The 21,345-nt window shown below is 43.8% G+C and overlaps 1 protein-coding gene across 4 annotated transcripts in view; it reads left to right on the top strand.

Annotated features, from left to right (window-relative positions):
• The window catches only part of LOC112233454 (colorectal mutant cancer protein-like), a 125,896-nt gene that overhangs the window by 23,342 nt on the left and 81,209 nt on the right, over window positions 1-21,345 (top strand). The window contains exon 1 of one of the 4 annotated variants that reach the window (XM_042311046.1): window positions 2,054-2,871. The exons of 2 other annotated variants lie outside the window; for them this stretch is intronic. In XM_042311046.1, coding sequence (XP_042166980.1) covers window positions 2,812-2,871 — 60 coding nt within the window. In that variant the 5' untranslated portion in view covers window positions 2,054-2,811. Of the gene's footprint in view, window positions 1-2,053; window positions 2,872-15,551; window positions 15,991-21,345 lie in introns of those variants that run through there. One more of the 4 variants, XM_042311045.1, reaches the window with a different exon arrangement.

Below are 21,345 nucleotides of genomic sequence, written 5' to 3' on the forward strand. Positions count from 1 at the left end.
TCCCCTTGTCAATTTAGACTAATTCAGATAGGTTAGATTATCATCCATCATTGAACCAAGTAGTCAAATATGCATTACTGGTTGCTCTAAACACTGGTCATCAATATATTAATAAAGTGCTCCAATCTGTTCATATTTAATGAGGCCTGAACGAGCCGCTAATGAACTGGTCTACTAGTGCGCTCTACACACTAAAATTAAGATACGAAAGGAGCCACAATGTCAGAAGTGCACTTTAATAGCTTGAACAGCCTCAGAGAAGATATGAGGGGAATGTTCTGGAACAGTGTCATTTCTAGAGCTTCATGGAGGAAAAGAGGAGAGGGAGGTGGGGAAAAAAGACTGGATGCACTCTGTTGAACATACACTACATGGCCAAAAGTATATGAACACTTGCTTGTCTCATTCCAAAATCATGGACATTAATATGGAGGTCGGCCCCCTTTGCTGCTATAACAGCCTCCACTCATTTGGGAAGGCTTTCCACTAGATGTTGGAACATTGCTGCGGGGACTTGCTTCCATTCAGCCACGAGCATTAGAGAGGTCGGGCCCTGATGTTGGCCGATTAAGCCAGGCTCACAGGAAAGGGCCTCCCCAAACTGTTGCCACAAAGTTAAAGCACAGAATTGTCTAGAATGTCATTGTATGCTGTAGTGTTTCCCTTCACTGGAACTAAGGGGCCTAGCCCAAACCATGAAAAACAGACCCAGTCCATTATTCCTCCTCCACCAAACTTTACAGTTGGCACTATACATTGGGGGCAGGTAGCGTTCTCCTGGCATCTGCCAAACCCAGATTTGTCCATCGGACTGCCAGATGGTGAAGCGAAATTCATCACTCCAGTGAATGCGTTTCCACTGTTTTAGAGTCAAACGGCGGGCGAGCTTTACACCACTCCAGCCGACGCTTGGCATTGCACTTGTGTACCGCTGCTCGGCCGTGGAAACTCATTTAATGAAGCTCCTGACAAACAGTTATTGTGGTGACTTTGCATCTAGAGGCAGTTTGGAACTCGGTAGTCAGTGTTGCAACCGAGGATAGACTATTTTTACAAGCTACGCACTTCAGCGCTAGGCAGTCCCATTCTGTGAGCTTGTGTTGCCTACCACTTTGTGGCTGCGCCGTTATTGCTCCTAGACGTCTCCACAAAAACAGCACTTACAGTTGACCCGGGCAGCTCTAGCAGAAATTTGACAATCTGACTTGTTGGAAAGGTGGCATCCTATGACCGTACAACGTTGAAAGTCACTGAGCTCTTCAGTAAGGCAATTCTACTGCCAATCTTTGTTTATGGAGATTACATGGCTGTGTGCTCAATTTTATACACCTGTCAGCAACGGTTGTGGCTGAAATAGTCAAATCCACTCATTTGTCGGGGTGTCCACATCCTTTTGGCCATTTAGTGTTGGGGCAGTCAGACAGTCTTTTGTGTGAGTGCTGGTCTGAGTTCAGCTAAAAAAAACTGTTGAAAGCTGTGAGAGAAACTCCTACAACTGGAGGGAGGGGGAGCCTTAGAGGGAGGGGGAGTCATAGAGTGGGGGACAAGCAGAGGGAGGGAGGGACAAGCAGAGGGGAGGGACAAGCAGAGGGAGAGAGGGAGGGAGGGACAAGCAGAGGGAGGGAGGGAGGGAGGGACAAGCAGAGGGAGAGAGGGTGGGAGGGACCAGGAGAGGGAGAGAGGGAGGGAGGGACAAGCAGAGGGAGAGAGGGGAGGGAGGGACAAGCAGAGGGAGAGTGGGAGGGAGGGACAAGCAGAGGGGAGAGAGGGAGGGAGGGACAAGCAGAGGGAGAGAGGGAGGGAGGGACAAGCAGAGGGAGAGAGGGAGGGAGGGACAAGAGGAGGGAGAGAGGGAGGGAGGGAGGGACAAGCAGAGGGAGAGAGGGTGGGAGGGACTAGGAGAGGGTGGGAGGGACTAGGAGAGGGTGGGAGGGACCAGGAGAGGGTGGGAGGGACAAGGAGAGGGTGGGAGGGACAAGCAGAGAGGGAGGGATAAGCAGTGAGAGAGTTGGAGTGAGAGAAGGAGGGATAGGGAGTGAGAGACAGAGTGAGGAAGAGAGAGATCTGCGATTGGATGGTCTGGGAAAGGCACGGAGTAACTTAAGGAATAGGAGGAAGTGAGGGAGGGGGTGCTGCTAAAACTTGAATTTGTATCGGAGAGGGGTAGCAGAGAGAGGAGGGGTGTCAGGAGGAACCCGACAGGCAAACTGCAATCTGACAGGCAGCCAACATGCAGAGACGCTGACACACTGGGGAACGCCCCCTGCTACACACACACGCTGAGCCTGGCCCAGGAGAGTTCTCTCCACACACACTCTGGCCGTGTTGGCAGCGCGTGGAGATGACCAGGGGGAGCGGCATGCAGAAGGCGAGCCAGCTAGGAGAGACTCCTGCAGTTTTCCTCAGATACACTCAGGAATGGTTCGCCTGAGGGGCAGCAGGGGCGCTACTGATTTAACAGATAACGGATCATGGAACATGTGCCGGTGTCTGTAACTGTGCACCTCTGAATGGTGTGTGTGAGCGTGTTTGTGTGTGTGGGTGTGTATATACCTCCACCTTTGGTCAGTCTGTGTGTGTGTGTTCACTCTGATCACGGTGTGGAATAAGGATAGTTTTCTGAATGAAGATGGCTGGCCACAGCAGCCAGTGGAAACTGGAGACGACAAGCAGCTGAAGACAAGGAACTAAGGGACTGCTTTTTTCTTTCGTCCCTTTTTGTCGTTCCCTTCGTCCGTCTCTCCTTCTTCTTCTCCATCAGGAGGGGGCGAGCCCTGCAATCTTAATTTGTTTGGAGAGTTTGGGAAAATCATGAACTCTTCCGGAGCAGTTGGGAAATTTGGGAGTGAATCCCAGATCGAAGGGGGCAAGGTAAGATGAGTTATCTTTATTTCTAAAAAGTTTGGGTTGGAAGTGGTCACTCATGTCTTTTAGGGTTCCTGTGAAATCTGGTTGTCACTCATTTCTAGGTTATTACAAGTTTTGGCCAAGAGGTAGGTCTCCTTTCTTATAGCCCAAGCGAGTTGGCTGTCATTTCTGGAAGGTTTCAGTCAGAGCTGTCAGTCTGTCTTTCATCCCCTTATAAACACTTTTGCCTTCCATGTGGGCAGCGCACGGCTCACTGAGTCTCAAGGCAGCGAGATGACAGAACATCTGAGTCATCTGGGCTAGTCCTCGACCCCCCCCCCCTTCTCTCTTCCCTGCCGTCCCCCCTGCCTGCAGCATATTAAATCCTGGTGGGGGGGAAGTTCGGTTTAGGCGAAATACTTCTCAAAGTGGGGGAGGATAGGGGGAAGTGAATTTGGATCAAATGCTTTGGGTGTATAAAGCTCCACACAGAGAAAATAAAATATTAGCTTGCTTGCTAACTAGCACCCTGTTTTCTCTCGCTGTCTTTTCCTTTGACTCTGTAGAGCATAAAACAAACTGCTTGGCTGGTTTGGAAGACTTTAAACTTTTCCAAGGGTTTTTGAGAGGTGGATAGTAAGCAAGCTCTGACTGTTAGTGAAAGCTCTTCTACAGAACCAAGTGTGTGTTTTTAAGGTGTTTGTGGCCCCTTTCCCTTCCTAAGGCGTCAGCATGCTTCACTTCGGCTGGCGGCTAGCCGAAGACGTCTAGGAGAATTGAAGGAGTGTGCTCGTTTACTCCCTTAAAAGACATTTGCTTGAAAAACAAGAAAAAAGCAGCAATTGTGCTGTTTGTCCATTTTGAGACGTCGTAGCTAGTATACACTTCCTCAAAATAGTCTGAATTAATCTAAGATAACTAAAGAAATCGGTCATTCATGCATGATGCACTGCTTTGCTTTATCTTGGCCAGGTTGCAGTTGTAAATGAGAACTTGTCCTCAACCGGCCTACCTGGTTAAATAAAGGTGTGGGGGGGAAATCATTGACGTTTTTGCAGAGGAGTTCTAAGTAGCACAATTTTACATCTAACTAAGATGTCTGGTGCAGTATTTCTCAATGAGAAGGGGGTGTAGGCTTCGGCTCCCGAATTTCGGCTGGCCTCTAGAATTTTTTGTGTGTGCCCGAACAGCTAAAAAAAAAACCTTACTAAAGTCCAAAACACCACAAAAGTTTGTCATCATATGTGCACAAACTCTTCCGAACTGTTTTGGCTGGGAGCATGCGGACGCCTTTACCCCCACATCGTCCACAGATGAGAATTGTTAAAACTCCCAGAGAGTCACAATGGCTTTCTGTTTTATGAAGACACAGGAGGTGTGGCTCCTTGTAGAGGCATGTTGTCGGGTGGATCGAGTCCCCCGGGGCCCCTCACTTTTACTTTACTTTATTAGCTTTATTATTGCAGGGACAGTGCACATTTTAATGAACATTTTAGTAAAATGGCACATTTTCAACCGCAGTCTCTGATCAGGTTATTTAAAAACACGTAAAATGACAATACAGACAGATAATGAACACGTACAGAGCAACATATGACAACCCTTAGCAGGTAGACAGAGAAATCACACAAAATGCAACTCAGTCTCCAGTTCTCCAAATGAGTTGAATTTGGGATGAGGGCGTTGTGGTCCAACGGGGTTGTAGCCTGCTGTCTCTTCCACACTGCTGCATCCTGTCATCTTAATAGAGCTGTTCAGTGTCACTTTGACTTTGATTTGTAGTTGGTGTCGATCAGATTCTGGTCGTTGAAGGGATTGGTTATTAATCATTTGTAGAATGGATTCTGAATAAAGAATAAAACATTGTTTGAAAAGCTGCTGGAATTTGTTTAGAACAAAACTTCGGCAGCTTTTTTTGGTCACAGTTTGCTCAGAGGGCTTTGCAGCAGTGTTTTATTGTCTATTCTAGCCCGACTAAAGACAGCCATGGTTAGTGTTTTAACTCCCAGGCCAGACTAGAGCTACCCAAATAAACGTCTAGGGAGTAGGCAGCATCGGCCAAATAAACCTAGAGCGGCGCAGTATAGACTAGAAACAGAGTGACCTTGGGTGAGGTTGAGGTATTCCATCTTGGCTGTCCAGGGAGGGCTGCCGGGAGGAGACAAATGTAGGGAGCAGGAGGCAAGTATTCTACCTCCTGTCTAGAGACTCTCTATATCTTTGTTTCAACCCTACGGAGCAGGGGTGTCAAACTCATTCCACGGATGGCCTAGTGTCTGCAGGTTTTTGCATTTTCCTTTCAATTAAGACCTAGGTAACCAGGTGAGGGGAGTGCCTTACTAATTATTGACCTTTTAATTCATCAATCAAGTACAAGGGTGGCGCAAAAACCTGCAGACACTCGGCCCTCCGTGGAATGAGTTTGACACGTGCTATTTCAATGGAGCCAATTTCAAGGAGGAGAGCGAGTTCAGTTTTAGTAACCAACAATGTATGTTAGAGCTCTTTTGGGACAGAGCAGGGGTTAGAGAGAAAACGATGCATGAACGTGTCAACTTGTACTTCTTCCCCTCACTAACCCTGCAGCTCTGGTAAAGCAATGTTCAGGGGCTTAGGCTATTTCCCCCAGCCACTTCAAGCACAACACTGGCTTTCCCTCTAGAGCCAAACTAGGATCTAAAGCAAACCACATTTCTGCCTGCATGAGCGCCCACTCACAACCTAAAATGGGGAAAGCATACTCTTCCTTATTAGATGAACCATACTCAGATGATCAAAGACAGCGTGTTTTCCATGTCATTTTATTTCTTCACTCCCCTCACATCAACTCAAACTGTTTTCTTGTCTGGGCAGATGTTTTAGAGGCGGCTTTACCTTCAATTTATGGCAAGGGAAAGCAAACTGGATCTGTCAGTGACTTAACGGCCGCAGCATTGTAAGTGTAGCACTCAGTCATCGTTTGCGCCGTTGATGTTCTAGAGAATCATAAACAACGGTTGAGGCACTCAATCGATGCAGGGAGGAAGAGATGGTGTAACACTGGAGGTTGCAGGAGCGTAGAGCTTTAGTCCATGTGCCGCCACTGGTTGGTAGGCTACCTGGATTTACTGTGCCTTTAAAGTGGTCTTCTAACTCATTCAACTGGAAAACACAAGAGAAGCAGGGGCCTGTAGGTCGAATTTACGAGCTCCTCCTGGTAGGTAGCATAAACCAGAACAATGACTCAGTGTAGGAACGAATAATCGTGGCCCTGTATTTCTTTATCCCCATATTTATTGATGGGTCCCCTCAGTATAATTGAGGGTCTCTAATAAAATGTGCTGTCACATATTTATGCCTTTTCTACATTTCTGAATGAATTATGGGAAGGGAAAATATTGATTGAAGCAACGTTTGCTATTTTATTAGGATCCCCATTAGCTGTTGCTAACGTTTTAATGGACAAGAACAGCTCAAGGACAGAAATACATAAATGTAAAACATCACACACATCCTACATATCAGTACATACACAACAACAATTCATTCCTCAAACAACAGCGTTGTGCCGTGAGGTGTTGCTTCATCTATTTAAAAAACAACAACTGGTTTGCAGGTTTAAGCAATCACTTAAGCAATCTGAGATTAGGCTTGGGCGATATACCGTATACCAGCGTATTTCGAAATACAGACTATGATTCGTAGGGGGGGGCGTGGTACGTCACTGCTTATAACTATAAATTAAGTTTAACTAAAGCATCTAAGATGTGTCAAATAAATTATATCCAGCTCAAGGTTCAGCTCAAGGAGAGAGAGCATATGGACTCAGCTACTCCTTTTATATGGAACATATACACTGGGTATAGATCACTGTTTCTTTCACCTCCCTAGGGTTCACTTGGAAAAGCCACTGACCAGCATCACTAAAACTCCCCCTCAAATGGGAATCATTGAGCGTATTTCTCCCCTTCTCCCATAACCATTCCACCTCCAGAGCGCTCACCCATGCGCTCCTTTAGAAAGCCAGCGCCAGCACACCAGAGGTGTGTCGTCGTGGCGATAGTGCTCGAGCAGCATGCATAATGTTCCCATGCTGCACAGTCAGATATGGCCATGTGCTTGTTTCTAATTACTCGCTAAGTGGTTCTCTATATCTCTCGCCCTTCATTACCTCTCTCCATAGGCACAATGTTATGATGAGGAGGGCTAGAGCCTCTCCAGAAAGCGATGGCATCCTTAGAAACACACACACCACTGGCCCTGCTTTAGTTCTGTGGGGGGAGGACATAATCCTGTTGTTGAAATATCACTCTCAAAACAATAGGGCATGGTCTTGAACAGCAAGAGGCCTCAATGTGTAGAGAGGGCTGTTTAGGCTTTTGCATCCTTAGCCGGTGGGATCTCCTACTTCTAAATTCCAATGACCAAGCAATTGGCTTTCGAACAAGCAGCAGCATCCAACAGACTAGCAACAGTCTGCAACAGTATAAGCTCTTATACAGACCCCAATTTTACCCCAATTTTTTTTTAAGGTCTTCATGACTTATTTATCACCAACTACCACAAAATGATGTCAACTAACAAATGTATGAACTTCTTTCACTAGATGCACCATCATCAATATTTTCTCTTGAAGCACAGCGTATTTATTAGCTAGTCCTGGAATAGCATTTCCAGTGCAGCTGCTCCTAAAGTGCTGTGGTCAATCCAGCTGTCATTATACAAGTGCTTTGAAGGAGATAACATGTCATTTTAAAAGGAGAATCAAGATTTTATATACTTAACATTTATCAGAGCAAACCGCTCACTAATCAAAGCCATAGGCTTTTTATGGTTGTCATGTAGATGTTTATAGTTGTCGTATGTTAATGTTCATAGAAAGCAATTTTAACTGTTTGAAGAATTGATTCATGGTCAGTTCCTGTTCTTCTGTCTGTCATCAGTTTAACTTTAGGTTAAAGACAAATCATGGACATAGCCACTGGTACATTGTGGTACATTGTGGTACATTGCCATAGCAAATTATCCAACTCCTTGCCACTAATTACTAGGCTAACTCTGACAAGCTACAGTAACACATTTTAGCCAATGCATTTCAATTCCATCTCTGTCATAAATCCCACTTTAAATGACTCTGAAGGGTTCGGGATGATACTGTATTTCTGTGATGAATTTGAAAATGCGTGGCTGAAAGAAGGGAAGTATGCCAAGGTTTCCCCTGTCTATTGACCCACGTCAGTCTGAAGCTGCAGCTGCCTAATTGAAATCATTTATTTACTGGGGGAGCCCTCTAACTCCCTTCTTTAAATCCTTTGTAGGTAATTAGAGGGAAATACCCGGGCCTCAGCGTGACGAGAGGAGCACTGAGAATCACACACACACACACACACACACACGTATGCCATGCACATGCGCACACACACTTAGATTTACAAAGTCACACACTTTCGGAGACACACATTCAGAAACATAATCACACAAATCAGTGTTTTGTATCTCAAATTCACTCACACACTGACCTTTCCCCTCCCACTGTCTTTCTCATTCTCTCTGCCATTCTCCCCCATCAGGGATGAGAGACTGGGTAGAGCCACTGCCAATATATATGTAATGGACCTGGAGCATTTCACACTTTGAAATGAGGCCTGAGAGTGAGGAGAGGGAGAATTCACCTTTCATAGTCCAGTAAGCTGCAAAACCAAGGATTGAGCCTTTCTCCTTTCTCTCTCTCCTCCCAGTCAAAACAAACATGGCTATTTTAGAGGTATATTTTGAAAGGATAAAACCTCTAATACTATTCATTGAGACAATGAACAGGAAAGTGACAAAACAAATGCCATGATGATGGATTTTCTTGGTACATCTCTGGGCACAAGTCTCTGTAATTGAGCAGACTGTTCTTTGTGTGGGCTTGTGTTTTTAGATATGGTTATATAACAGTACCTTTAAGGGGGGAGGACGAGTAGGGAATGAGCAAGCATGCAGAAATTGAGTTGATTCCCCGTGCTCTCACAGATCTTGACAAGCCTTTTCAAGATCGTAAGCCTATGTTTGGGCAGATGCTGAAATGTGCCGCCATGGTTTTCCGATCCTATTGTTATTGAATGTGCTTTAATATTATGTTAGGCTTATTTACATATCATAAAGTGTAGGGCTTTGGTCGAAATGTTGAAACTTATTTTTTCCATATATAGACAGACTAAAACAAACTACATATGCACTAAGCTTGTCTGATGCTTTAAGCACACTGTTTGATTAAACAGTGCTGAAATTACAACATTTCAGCCATTTGGTTTCTTACTTGTTACTTACTTGTTTCTGACTTAGAAGTTCTGTTACCGAAATCCGTCATTTGTTTAGGAAAAACCTTGCCTATTCCCTCAACCCTTGCTCTCTTTACGTGAAATGTGTAAGCATCGCATGCGAACAATGGGGCCTGACCTTAATAGCCTATCGTAATCACACCAGTACGTACATTGGTTATAACAAACTCCGAACACAGTAACAGATGACAGCAAAATGCATGCAGAGGACGTGAAAAAGAATGCCCCCAGCATTGCAATGTGAGCTAAACATTGCACTTGCTCTTGAGATGCGTTTTAAGGCTACGGATGCGAAAGTGAACTTATCATTTCCAAACGTTTAAGTCAGTTGTATGCCGCTTTGCGATCTATTAACGTCTCTACTCAGACATTTCTCTCAACACACAGGGATGTCGATTCGCACGGGACTATTATTATCAGAGGGCTTTGTAGTTCCCAAAGGTAGGTTATTCTGGCTGGAATTGTTAATGTCCTGCCATGTACAAATTACTGACATGGCAGATTCGGATGGGACAAAAATGACAGATGTGGTGTTTTGTGCTTGTGCACAGAATTACATTCCTTGTCTCTGGTGCTGCTGCTGCCTCCGCCATATTGTTCTCAATCCCAATATGCTGGTTAATCTTGCTATTATGCGCATAACAGAGAAATGCACCAATTCTATAGTGCACTGAAGATTGTTTCACAACAGAGGACAGTGACCATATCCAACACGGGAGAAAGCGAATTTGTTCTAAAATAATATTACATTTATTAGTGTTGCACCATTTATTTTTACATAATATAACTTATTCAATTTCAGTGTCACATGTCTTAGAACAAGTTTTCCTAAACTGGGGTACGCAATGCGCCAAATTAAAATGTGATTCACATTTTTCTTCACATTTTCAAAGAGTCCATTTATATTTTCCAACGGGGCTATACATTTGGGTGAGGTTTTTTTCTTACCTGAGTAGCGTCGTTTCACTGCAAAAAAATACAATTAAACCATTAGTGTTGAGCGAAATAACAACGCAATGTCAAATACATGTAGCCTAGTCAAATAATTAACATCCAGTCACATTAACCATTACAGTCTCGTGGTAATTCCACTAATGGTCCTTCGGTAGCCAAACATAGCTGCTGCTCATTCCATTTGCTCGAAAATGGATAAATGGTTCAAAAAAGTTAGGCCAGCGTCCATAGACACATACCAGCTCTTCTGCTGCTACCAGCAGTACTACACCTGTGTCACGATCGTTATGAGAGACAGACCAAGGCGCAGCGTGAGTATAGTTCCACATATTTTAAATCTCTGTAAAACAATAAAGAAACAATGAAACGTGAAGTCATGATGTGCACACAGGCAACTAAACACAAACAACATCCCACAAAACACAGGTAGGGAAATGGCTACCTAAATATGATCCCCAATCAGAGGCAACGATAAACAGCTGCCTCTAATTGGGAACCACATTAGCACCAACATAGAAATAGACATACTAGAACACCCCCTAGTCACACCCTAGAGAACCAAGGGCTCTCTATGGTCAGGGCGTGACAACCTGCACCTATCGCCGACAAGTTGTTCTGCATGCACGGGCAAATCCAATGCTAGCATCAGTTATTCTATGTTTGTTGTTAGCCCAGCTAGCATGGACACTGACAGTTGTGAATCTGATGCAGCCGAAGATCTACTGCTCCCTTACCCGGGAAAACACCAAACAACAGTACTTTCTCACAACTTGATGAAACCTTCACTCTTGCGCAGACATTTAGAAACAAAACATGCCAATTTGAAAAATAAGCCACGGGAGTTTTTGGAGCGAGAATTAAGACTTTTGAGTAGTAAGACAAGTATAAAAGCAACAGATACCATTAATAAGAAGGGCTAGAAGCATCTTATATGGTGAGCTACCGAGTGGCTAGGATAGGCAAGCCCCATACTATTGTGGAGGGCTTAAATATTTCTTACGGATAGGCGGGACAGTTGCATCCCACTTGGGCAAAAAACAGGGAAAATGCAGTGCGGCAAATTTAAAAAAAATATATAAAATCAAACTTTCATTAAATCACAAATGTAAGATACTCAATTTTAAGCAACACTCGTTGTGAATCCAGTCAACATGTCAGATTTTAAAAATGCTTTTTGGCGAAAGCATAAGAAGCTATTATCTGATGATAGCACCAGCAGTAAACAAAGGGGGAAGCATATTTCAACCCTGCAGGCGCTACACAAAACGCAGAAATTAAATATAAAACATGTTACCTTTGACAAGCTTCTTTTGTTGGCACTCCAATATGTCCCATAAACATCACAATTGGTCCTTTGTTCGATTAATCCCGTCCATATATATCCAAAATGTCAATTTATTTGACGCGTTTGATCCTGAAAAAAACAGCTTCCAAAATGCGCAACTTCACTACAAAATATTTTAAAAGTTGCCTATAAACTTTGCCAAAATATTTCAAACTACTTTTGTAATACAACTTTAGTTATTTTTAAACAGTAATAATCGATCAAATTGTAGACGGGTCTATCTGTGTTCAATACAGGAATGAAAACAAACCAGCGCTACTCCTCACGCAACTCTCAACAGTGTTACCCAGTTCCTAGTTGGCCTACTTCTTCATTGCACAAAGGAATAACCTCAACCAAATTCCAAAGACTGGTGACATCCAGTGGAAGCGGTAGGAACTGAAAACCAGTTCCCAAGAAATATCGTTTTCCAACGAGGACTAACTGAACAGACAGACCTAAAAAAAAAAAAATCTGAACGGTTAGTCCTCGGAGTTTTGCCTGCTACATAAGTTCTGTTATACTCACAGACATGATTCAAACAGTTTTAGAAACTTCAGTGTTTTTTATCCAAATCTATGAATAATATTAATATCTTATATTCTTGGCATGAGTAGCAGGAAGTTAAAATTGGGCACACTATTTATCCAAAAGTGAAAATTCTGCCCCCTAGCCCCAAGAGGTTAATTCTTCCTGCTGCTGCGGATATGGCTGGGGGAATGCTGGGGGAAAAGGCCAAAAAAACTATACAGACAATACCCTTCATAAAACAACACTGTTTCACAGCGCATCAGTGACATGGCAGGAGATGTTTTGAAACAGTTACTGCTTCGCATACAAGCCAGTGAATTCTATGCATTACAGCTGGATGAGTCAGCAGATGTGGCTGGCCCGCCACAGCTCCTGGTATATGTCTGTTACATTTATGGGGAGTCAATTAAGAAAGACATCCTCTTCGGGAAACCAGGACAACAGGAGAGGATATTTTTAAATTACTGGACATCTTTGTGACATCAAATGGACTTTGGTGGTCAAGATGTGTTGGTATCTGTACTGATGGCACAAAAGCTATGACAGGGAAACATAGTGGAGTGTTAACGCACGTGCAAGCAGTTGCTCCCGATGCCACTTGGGTACACTGCAGCACCCACTGAGAGGCTCTTGCTGCCAAGGGAATGCCTGACAGCTTGAAAGATGTTTTGGACACTACAGTGAAAATGGTTAACTTGGTTATAGCAAGGCCCCTGAACCCTCATGTATTTTCTGCACTATGCAATGATATGGGCAGCTACCATGTAACGCTTTTACAACATACAGAAGTGCGCTGGTTATCAAGGGGCAAAGTATTGACACGTTTTTTTAATTGAGAGACGAGCTTAAAGTTTTCTTTACTGACCATAATTTTCACCTGTCTGACTGCGTGCGTTATGACGAGTTTCTCACACGACTGGCCTATCTGGGTGATTTTTTTCTCTCGCCTGAATGATCTGAATCTAGGATTACAGGGACTCTCCGCAACTATATTTAATGCAGGACAAAATTGAAGCTATGACTAAGAAGTTGAGCTCTTCTCTGACTACATTAACAAGGACAACACACAGGGATTTCCATCATTGTATGATTTTTTTTGTGTGTGCCAATGAACTCAAGCTTACAGACAATGTAAAATGTGATATAGCGATGCACCTGAGTGAGTTGGGTGCGCAATTACGCAGGTACTTTCCAGAAACCGATGACACAAACAACTAAATTCGTTATCACTTTCATGTCCTCCCTCCAGTCCACTTACCGATATCTGAACAAGAGACCCTCATCGAAATTGCAACAAGCGGTTCTGTGAAAATGGAATTGAATCAGAAGCCATTGCCAGATTTCTGTATTGGGCTGCGCTCAGAGTATCCTGCCTTGGCAAATTGCACTGTTAAGACACTGATGCCCTTTGCAACCACGTACCTATGTGAGTGAGAGTGGATTCTCAGCCCTCACTAGCATAAAAACTACATACAGGCACAGACTGTGTGTGGAAAATGATTTAAGACTGAGACTCTCTCCAACACAACCCAACATTGCAGAGTAATGTGGATCTTTTCAAGCACACCCTTCTCATTAACCTGGGGTGAGTTATTCACAATTTCCGATGAACAAATCGACAGATGGTGTGATCAGAAACTGACGTACCTTCAACCTAGTTCAGCTTGTATCTCTTTGGCAGTTATCCTTGGTTCTGTTTCTACCATTCGCACTATCCTTCTGTTCAATCTGGGGTCGATATACCTCTTGCGGCCACGCCCAGGGAGGTTGGCTATAGTTCCATGGACCTTAAAGTTCTTAATATTTGCAACTGTTGTCACAGGAACATCAAGCTACTTGGAGATGATCTTGTGGACTTTACATTTACCATGCTTGTCTATTATTTTCTTTCTGATCTCCTCAGACAAATCTCTGTTTTGCTTTCTCTGGTCATTTCTCATGTTCAGTGTGGTGCACACAATGATACCAAACAGCTCAGTGACTACTTTACTCTGGTCCATGTTCAGTGTGGTGCACACAATGTTACCAAACAGCTCAGTGACTACTTTACTCTGGTCCATGTTCAGTGTGGTGCACACAATGATACCAAACAGCTCAGTGACTACTTTACTCTGGCCCATGTTCAGTGTGGTGCACACAATGATACCAAACAGCTCAGAGACTACTTTACTCTGGCCCATGTTCAGTGTGGTGCACACAATGATACCAAACAGCTCAGTGACTACTTTACTCTGGCCCATGTTCAGTGTGGTGCACACAATGTTACCAAACAGCTCAGTGACTACTTTACTCTGGTCCATGTTCAGTGTGGTGCACACAATGATACCAAACAGCTCAGAGACTACTTTACTCTGGTCCATGTTCAGTGTGGTGCACACAATGATACCAAACAGCTCAGTGACTACTTTACTCTGGTCCATGTTCAGTGTGGTGCACACAATGATACCAAACAGCTCAGTGACTACTTTACTCTGGTCCATGTTCAGTGTGGTGCACACAATGATACCAAACATGAGACTACTTTACTCTGGTCCATGTTCAAACAATGATACCAAACAGCTCAGTGACTACTTTACTCTGGTCCATGTTCAGTGTGGTGCACACAATGATACCAAACAGCTCAGTGACTACTTTACTCTGGCCCATGTTCAGTGTGGTGCACACAATGATACCAAACAGCTCAGTGACTACTTTACTCTGGCCCATGTTCAGTGTGGTGCACACAATGATACCAAACAGCTCAGTGACTACTTTTCTCCATTTAAATAGGCTGACTGACTGATTACAAGATTGGAGATGTGTGATACTAATTAAAGAAAATAATTAGTTTGAAATATCACTATAATCCAATTTATTTATTATATTGTGTGTCCAGGCCATTTTAGAATATCTTTGGAGAATAAGCAATAATGAATCTCTTTTTTACAGCTTTTTTGCTTTATTCTATGACATACCAAAGGCATGCAAGTATACACAATAAAATATTTTCATTTCATCACTTTTCAGAAGGAATGAAGCATTATTTCAATGAGCTGTCAGGGTACCAACAAATTTGAGAATGTCTGTATGTAAGATGTTTGGCCGGCGTAGGCCGTCATTGTAAATACGAATTTGTTCTTAACTGACTTGCCTAGGTAAATAAAGGTTAAAATAAAATTACCTTGAGGTAATTTAGTTTTTTTTGTGGGAGGAATAAGTGATTCAGAGCTTTATGTACTTTGAAGTAAAGTACTTGTTTTCAAGGTGGAGGCTTCACTGCTAATTCCTGGAATCTGTGGTCTCAGGAACAGAGGTCTTTGTCCAGAATGTGTGTCTGCTGTGTCCAGTAGGAGTTCCAGGTCATGGCCACTCACTCCTGACCTTTCACCCTGGACACAGCCTGTCCTGTCCACTTCACTAATGTCTCTCTACCCCTTTATATATACACACACACACACACACACACACACACCAGCTCTGATTCCGCATTCCTGTCTCCAAGCTGTGTTTCAGTTTGTTGCCCTTCCCCGCTCTGTGGAGGGAAAGGGAGGGGGTTAGAAGTCTAGTAGTGCCCAGGGACTGTTCTCAGTGCTCAGTCCAATAGAAGGCAGCTGCACTGACTAACAGCGAAGGCCCCAACGCTGCGACTAACACCCCCCACTAGGACAGGAAGGAAAGGGCGACACTAACAACAAAAGGTTAAAAAACACACAGAGGAGAGCAGAGCAGCCCTTTGTTTCAGGGGGAACTTACACAGTAAAGCCTCCACAATGGACAGAACACCACCGGGAGAGAGCTTATATTGTAGTTTTAGGAGGGTGAACCCTGAGGCTGTTGTTTTCCATTAGTAGTGTAGTTCTGTTGGTGGAAACATAATGGCATGCTGGGCGACCGTGTGCTACCTCTGAGCAGGAGATGAAGACAAGCTACAGCCTGGAGGAGAAACACACACAGCGCCTTGGTCAGGGGAAGAGGGGGAGCACCGATAAGGAGAAAAGAGGAGCAAAGACAGGAGAAGAACAAAGAGAGACTTTGACAAGAGGAGAGGATGAGGTGAGACTTACAGTAGGAAGTAAGAGACAGAGGAGCAGAGCGTGTAAAGGAGGGAAGGCGGGTAAAGAGTAGTTTCAGAGAAGAGGAGTTGGAGCAGCGACGCAAATGAGAAGACTGAGGGGAGGCCCTCTTTGGGGAAGAGAAACAAACGAGAGGATTTGGTAGGAGAGGCCAGAAGAGGGTGAGAGAGAGGAGGGTCACATGAGGCTCCTCCACAGCTATCTGTTTGTTTATGAAAGGTGAGTTTGTTCATGCCTGTCAGCCAACCATGTAGGTATTCACAGCTGAGGAGCCTGCAGATGTATGCAGGGAGGGGGCACAGAGGCTCAGAGGGGTGACAGTGGGTGGAGGTGAAGCAGTAGTAGTCTCTGACAAGCGGTGGTGCGTTAGGTTGACTACTTCCCTTAAAGAGATGCGGTAGACAGACCTACTTCGTTTTCTTGACCAGTCTACCTAGTTTTAATTTATTCAGCCCATCAGTTGTTTTATTTTCGTACTTTGTCAAACAAATGTTTTTCTTTCACGTTTTTAATGGGGGAATTTGTTTTTGTTAAGGTCTGTCGTCTAACAACTGCTGCAGTGATCTTTCTATTTTACGGCACCGTTAAGCTACACAAGCTGGATTTGTTTCGTATTATACAGGCTAAATGAGGAGGGCTTTGTGTGAATGGTAATGAAGATGATTATTTCCTATCTCTATGTCTTTGTCCCTAGGACATGGCCTGTTATTGGTTGTGCATCAGATTTATCTTGTCGGATGTCACAGATTCCTTCCTTATCCCCCTTATCAGAGGTTGTCTTTCATAAACGCTTTTAGAAGTATTGTACTTTTATCTGTGTTTGCTCTTTCTGTAAAACAATCATGCTATAATTCATTAATTCAACTGTCAAAAAGGCTTTTGAATTATACAGAGTATAGATAAATCAGACCGCAAACCATTTTCGGGAAATACCAAAAATATTGGCATTATTGTGTATTTTAATATCTAAATATACACGGAGTGTTCAAAACATTTGGGGCACCTTCCTAATATGTAGTTGCACCCTCTTACCCTCAGAACAGCCTCACTTTGTCAGGGTGTGGACTCTACAAGGTGTCGAAAGCGTTCCACAGGGATGTGGGCCCATGTTGACTCCAATTTTTAATTTTTTTTAAATTTCACCTTTATTTAACCAGGTAGGCAAGTTGAGAACAAGTTCTCATTTACAATTGCGAACTGAACTGGCCCAGATAAAGCAAAGCAGTTTGACACATACAACAACACAGAGTTACACATGGAGTAAAACAAACATACAGTCAATAATACAGTAGAAAAACAAGTATATATACAATGTGAGTAAATGAGAGGAGATAAGGGAGGTAAACGCAAAAAAAAAAAAGGCCATGGTGTCGAAGTAAATACAATATAGCAAGTAAAACACTGGAATGGTAGATTTGCAGTGGAAGAATGTGCAAGGTAGAGATAGAAATAATGGGGTGCAAAGGAGAAAAATAAATAAATACAGTAGGGGGAGAGGTAGTTGTTTGGGCTAAATTATAGATGGGTTATGTACAGGTGCAGTAATCTGTGAGCTGCTCTGACAGCTGGTGCTGAAAGCTAGTGAGGGAGATAAGTGTCTCCAGTTTCAGAGATTTTTGTAGTTCACTCCAGTAATTGGCAGCAGAGAACTGGAAGGAGAGGCGGCCAAAGGAATAATTGGTTTTGGGGGTGACCAGAGAGATATACCTGCTGGAGCGCATGCTACAGGTGGGTGCTGCTATGGTGACCAGCGAGATGAGATAAGGGGGGACTTTACCTAGCAGGGTCTTGTAGATGACCTGGAGCCAGTGGGTTTGGCGATGAGTATGAAGCGAGGGCCAGCCAACGAGAGCGTACTGGTCTCAGTGGTGGGTAGTATATGGGGCTTTGGTGACAAAACGGATGGCACTGTGATAGACTGCATCCAATTTATTGAGTAGGGTATTGGAGGATATTTTGTAAATGACATCGCCGAAGTCGAGGATCGGTAGGATGGTCAGTTTTTACAAGGATATGTTTGGCAGCATGAGTGAAGGATGCTCTGTTGCGAAATTGGAAGCCAGATTTAACTTTGGATTGGAGATGTTTGATGTGAGTCTGGAAGGAGAGTTTACTGTCTAACCAGACACCTAGGTATTTTTAGTTGTACACATATTCTAAGTCAGAACCGTCCAGAGTAGTGATGTTGGATGGGCGGGCAGGTGCAGGCAGGTTGAAGTTTTACTTGCATTTAAGAGCAATTGGAGGCCACGGAAGGAGAGTTGTATGGCATTGAAGCTCATCTGGAGGGTTGTTAACACAGTGTCCAAAGAAGGGCCAGAAGTATACAGAATGGTGTCGTCTGCGTAGATGTGGATCAGAGACTCACCAGCAGCAAGAGCGACATCATTGATGTATACAGAGAAGAGAGTCGGTCCAAGAATTGAACCCTGTGGCACCCCAATAGAGACTGCCAGAGGCCCGGACAACAGGCCCTCCGATTTGACACACTGAACTCTATCAGAGAAGTAGTTGGTGAACTAGGCGAGGCAATCATTTGAGAAACCAAGGCTATCGAGTCTGCCGATGAGGATGTGGTGATTGACAGAGTCGAAAGCCTTGGCCAGGTCAATAAATACGGCTACACAGTATTGTTTCTTATCGATGGCGGTTAAGATATCGTTTAGGACCTTGAGCGTTGCTGAGGTACACCCATGACCAGCTCTGAAACCAGATTGCATAGCTGAGAAGGTATGGTGGGATTCTAAATGGTTTGTAATCTGTTTGTTGACTTGGCTTTCGAAGACCTTAGAAAGGCAGGGTAGGATAGATATAGGTCTGTAGCAGTTTGGGTCAAGAGTATCCCCCCCTTTTGAAGAGGGGGATGACCGCAGCTGCTTTTCAATCTTTGGGAAACTCAGATGACACGAGAGGTTAAACAGGCTAGTAATAGGGGTTGCAACAATATCGGCAGATAATTTTAGAAAGAAAGGGTCCAGATTGTCTAGCCCGGCTGATTTGTAGGGGTCCAGATTTTGCAGCTCTTTCAGAACATCAGCTGACTGGATTTGGGAGAAGAAGAAATGGGGAAGGCTTGGGCAAGTGGCTGTGGGGAGTGCAGTGCTGTTGACCGGGGTAGGGGTAGCCAGGTGGAAAGCATGGCCAGCCGTAGAAAAATGCTCATTGAAATGATCAATTATAGTGGATTTATTGGTGGTGACAGTGTTTCCTCTCCTCAGTGCAGTGGGCAGCTGGGAGGAGGTGTTCTTATTCTCCATGTACTTTGCAGTGTCCAATAACTTTTTTGAGTTTGTGTTGCAGGAAGCACATTTCTGTTTGAAAAAGCTAGTCTTGGCTTTTCTAACTGTCTGTGTATATTGGTTTCTAGCTTCCCTGAAAAGTTGCATATCACGGGGGCTGTTCGATGCTAATGCAGAACGCCATAGGATGCTTCCCACAGTTGTGTCAAGTTGGTTGGATGTCTTTTGGGTGGTGGACCATTCTTGATACACATGGGAAACTGCTGAGAGTGAAAAACCCAACAGCGCTGCAGCTCTGACACTCTCAAACCAGTGCGCCTGGCACGTATTACCATACCCGTTCAAAGGCACTTAAATCTTTTGTCTTGCCCATTCACCCTCTGAATGGCATACAAAAACAATTACTGTCTCTGTTGTCTCAAGGCTTAAAAATGGTGTCCTCCCCTTCATATAGACTGATTCAAAATGGATATAACAAGTGACCTCAATAAGGGATCATAGCTTTCACCTGGTTTCACCTGGTCAGTCTGTCATGGAAAGAGCATGTTTTGTACACTCCGTGTACATGTAACTGCCAAAATAAAGAATACAAAGTATATTGAAAGCAGGTGCTTCCACACAGGTGTGGATCCTGAGTTATTTAAGCAATTAACATCCCATCATGCTTCAGGTTATGTATAAAAATGCCCAGTTGCCCATTATTTTGGCTACCATGGCTAGAAGAAGAGATCTCAGTGACTTTTGAAAGGGGGGTCTCAACGGAGCATAGGGGCTCTAAAGTGTTTGTGTGTGTGTGTGAGTGGGTGTTTCATTCACCAGACATCCCACCTACACAGAACAAAAATATAAATGCAACATGTAAAGTGTTGGTCCCATGTTTCATGAGCTAAAATACAGATCCCAGAAATGTTCGATAATCACAATATTTCTCTCAAATGTTGTGCACACATTTGTTTACATCCCTGTTAGTGAGCATTTCTCCTTTGCCAAGATAATCAATCCACCTGACAGGTGTGGCATATGACGAAGCTGATTAAACAGCATGATCATTACACAGGTGCACCTTGTGCTGGGGGACAAAGGCCACAATGTGCCGTTTTGTCACACAACACAATGCCAGGGTGTGTTTTGAGGGTGTGTGTAATTGGCATGCTGACTGCAGGAATGTCCACCAGAACTGTTTCCAGATCATTTAATGTTAATTTCTCTACCATAAGCCACCTCCAAAGTGGCAATTTGAATGCAAAGCTACCGTAACAAGATCCTGAGGTCCATTGTCGTGCCATTCATCAGCCGCCATCACCTTGTATTTCAACATGATAATGCATGGCCCCATGTCGGAAGTATCTGTACACAATTCCTGGAAGCTAAAAATGTCCTAGCTCTTCCATGGCCTGCATACTCACGAGACATGTCACCCCTTGAGCATGTTTGGAATGCTCTGGATTGACGTGTATGACCACGCGTTTCAGATCCCGCCAATATCCAGAAACTTTGCACAGCCATTGAAGAGTGAGACAACATTCCACAGGCCACAATCAACAGCCCTATCAATTCTCACACCAGATACTGGTTTTCTGATCCATGCCCCTACTTTTTAAAAAGATGTTTGTGACCAACTGCATATCTGTATTCGCAGTCATATGAAATCCATAGATTAGGGCCTATTGAATTTGTTTCATTAACTGATTTCCTTATGTGAACTATAACTCAGTAAAATCTTTGAAATTGTTACATGTTGCATTTTATAATTTTGTTCAGTATACTTATGGGAAATTCTGGAGTGGCGCCTGAGAGCGTTTTCCACCACCATCAACAGAACATCAAATTATGGAATTTCTTGAGTGAGACTGGTGTTGCATCCCTCCAATAAGAGTTTCAGGCACATTGAAGCTGTCCTGGTGGCCCTACGCCCTATTAAGACACTTTATGTTGGTGTTTTCTTGATTTTGTTTGTTACCTGTAAATGCTACACAAAATATACAAAAGTATGTGGACACCCCTTCAAATTAGTGGATTTGGCTATTTCAGTCACACCTGTTGCTGACCGGTGTATAAAATTGAGCACAGAGCCATGCAATCGCCATAGACAAACA

The sequence above is a fragment of the Oncorhynchus tshawytscha genome, linkage group LG33 (genome assembly GCF_018296145.1).
Source record: "Oncorhynchus tshawytscha isolate Ot180627B linkage group LG33, Otsh_v2.0, whole genome shotgun sequence".
Taxonomy (NCBI): domain Eukaryota; kingdom Metazoa; phylum Chordata; class Actinopteri; order Salmoniformes; family Salmonidae; genus Oncorhynchus; species Oncorhynchus tshawytscha.